The 2,939-nt window shown below is 35.8% G+C and overlaps 1 protein-coding gene across 1 annotated transcript in view; it reads right to left on the reverse strand.

Moving 5' to 3' along the window:
• Positions 1-24: 24 nt before the first annotated feature.
• The window catches only part of OSBPL9 (oxysterol binding protein-like 9), a gene marked incomplete at its 3' end in the record, with an annotated part of 25,896 nt that continues 22,981 nt past the window's right edge, over positions 25-2,939 (reverse strand). Inside the window, exons 13-17 of the mRNA XM_009573374.1 lie at positions 2,091-2,175; positions 1,716-1,826; positions 1,279-1,342; positions 1,027-1,167; positions 25-103 (exon numbers count right to left, since the gene is read on the reverse strand). Coding sequence (XP_009571669.1) covers positions 25-103; positions 1,027-1,167; positions 1,279-1,342; positions 1,716-1,826; positions 2,091-2,175 — 480 coding nt within the window. The remainder of the gene's footprint in view (positions 104-1,026; positions 1,168-1,278; positions 1,343-1,715; positions 1,827-2,090; positions 2,176-2,939) is intronic.

A 2,939-nucleotide genomic window follows, 5' to 3' on the forward strand; every position in this document is an offset into this window, starting at 1 on the left:
GGGGGAGGGGGGAAGCTGCTTTACCCCTGTTGCGTATTTTGCGTACATGACACCATTCCATTCTCCTTCAATTGAGCAGAAGGGTTTCTTGTCATTAGGAGAACTAAATAGAAAGAAACAGTCATTTCTCAGTTGTATTACAGTAACTGAAAGACCCTAAAGGATCAAAAGTTTATCCTAGTTGCTGTAGAATTGGTTTTATATCAGCGCTTGAAAAGTCCATCACCAATACAGAAAAGATGAGGGTTCTGTTTACAAGTGAGAAGTTTTGCATGAATTAGTTCAACTGAATAAACCTTAAAAGGAAGTGCTGTTCCAGGAGATAAGACAGGTCTTGTCTTAGGGCTGTATCTGCATTTAGAGTTTAAGAAACTAGTTACAGGCTTTAGAAACAGATTTAGAGTGATAAGTTTAAGCTTAAAAAGGTTTCACAAACTCAAAGCTTCTTCCCCAGACTACCGGGAAACCGAAACGCTAGTTCACAAATGATGTCTATCAAATCTGTGTCAAGAAGTGATTTAAAACCAAGTTATGGACCTCAATTTGTCCACATCTTGTACTGACATTACATCTCCAAATAAGATAAGAATCTCCACCAAATTCTCTGCTCTGGGCATATGCACAGGGTCTAACCAAAATCCACCAAACCACAGGTATAAATAAATACGTAAAAGTCTGCAAAGAGCTTTAATGACACGCTACGAACAGCAGTATTACAAGGCTTGCTTCAGTATTTTTATTTTTAGGAGAAATAATGATGAAAAAATTTCAGATAATTCAGGAGTGAAAATTTGAATTCCTTTTGGTCAATAGCTGAGTGTTTTAGAGCAGGACAAGGTAGGGTGCAGGCCTATGTGAGTTTCCTCTCACAAATCTGGGCTATAAAATGGTATCCCGTGACAGGTAATCATGAGCTAAGTTATTGCGTGTAGCTGTTCCAGAATTTTACACTCCTGACTGTCTTGAAAAAACACTGTCAGCATTTAAGTAGAGAAAAAGTGAGATTAACTGAAGAAACCTGCTTACAAAATTTCAGCTGTAATTCTGTGCTTCTTTCCTCCATAAAATGGTTTTGTGTGGAAGACGATGGAAGCATTATAACCTGTCTTTGAGCAATTAATACTGCATTCTCCACCAAGTTCTATCCATGGCACAGTGAGAATAGACCTGCAATTATAAATATATTTTATATATTTACAACCTTTTACCTGATAAATATTAAGCATGAAATATTACAAGGCATCAAAAATGAAAATACCAAATAGAGCATTTACTTGCCTTCCATAACCATTAGGAAAGGTCAAAATATAGTGTTCATCATAATCTAGGCATGTGACACACCCTATCGAAAAATAAAAATAGATTTTAAAAACCTCCAGCAAAATCTCTACAAAACTTTTCATAATGAAAATATGAAATAATTCACTAAAAACAGGTACCATAAAAAGGAAAGCTGAAGAGCTTTATTTAGGTGCTGGGAATGCCTAGCTTCTAGAGAAGGCAGGGAGAGTTGTGATTATGTGAAAAACTGGGCCCTAAATTATTTCAGCACTCAAAGTTTGCAAAAGGAATCACTGATTCCGAGATACATAAGCTCAAATTACATAAAATCAAACATTCCTTATGTTTAATAGGATGGCTTTAAATAATTTCAGCAAAAATCCTAGTTGCAGAATGTAAATTTATCTTCTATTGTTAAATTTACACACACATACCTTGCCCTATGTTATGAACCCCAATAGACATTCCTAAGAATTTTGACTTGGTCCATATGTGAGCATTGAACTGTATCCTCTTGCTAAAACACTCTGCATAAAATGCTGAAACTGAAGAAAAAGGTATTAAAAATAGCAGCACAAGACATTAATACTATTGTTTCCAAATTCATTCATCAGGAAATATCTCAAAGTGCCTCATACTTATGTGGCAACAGTGTGCAATTTGTTTCTCATAAAAACAGTTTATAGAGAAAACCCTCAGCTTTTAAATTTGGAGAGAAAAATGTAAATCCAAGATTCAAACCAAGAGCTGACTTTACTGTCGCTCCTATCAAGATGCCATCTCTATTAGCAAATTTATTGTCAACTTACTTGGAGGATGATGAGAGACCTGCTCTGCCACAAATGTTACACTGCTTTTACTGACCCAAGGAACTGGTCCTTCTGAAACTGGCTCCTGCATGATAATAGAGAGGATTTTCATCACTGACAGCGTTTACAAAAGACTGGATGCTTCCAAGAGAAGTCGCTTCCATGTTTAAAGGCTTCTAAAAATGTATTGCAGCGATTTTAACGTATTGTCAGTTTGCTAATTTGATGGGGAGTAACTCCTTACTCCTGAAGCTATGATGCTTTATAAAGAACATGCAGCTTCTACTCTCTTGTTTTTCAGTATAAATGTATTTGGGGAGATGCCCCCAAATACAACAGTTAAACGGAAAGAGTCATGTATAAACCCAATTATAAAGTAATATTTAAATTCCCCTTAATTTCTTATTAACTAATAAGAAATGGGTGGCAGAAATAGTTTTCATTTTTGCTTCTGATAAAGTCTGATACACATATTAGTAATGATCAGATTATATGTATCACAAAACCATAAAACAACATTCATTTCTTGTGGCAAATCATGAAAAGTGTAATTCATCATTAGAAGCAATGGAAGCACAAATACAGTATTGTCTTTATGCCAGCAAACAGGAGTCCAAACATTCACCTCACAAACAAGAGAAAGATTTGAGCAAACTAATTGGCAAGGCGGAGGGGGAGGAGAAGCAAATTAAATGGGAAAAATACATATCTAAACAATCACATGTTTAGATACGCTACACTGAGACTACATGAAGTATCTCACAACAGCATGTCCCACATCATTGTTTGCAACTTCCCAAGGTGAGAAGCCTAAATGAGGTGTTTAAAAAAACAAAAAAGGGGGGGGGG

Source organism: Fulmarus glacialis, unplaced genomic scaffold (genome assembly GCF_000690835.1).
Source record: "Fulmarus glacialis isolate BGI_N327 unplaced genomic scaffold, ASM69083v1 scaffold11232, whole genome shotgun sequence".
Classification (NCBI taxonomy): domain Eukaryota; kingdom Metazoa; phylum Chordata; class Aves; order Procellariiformes; family Procellariidae; genus Fulmarus; species Fulmarus glacialis.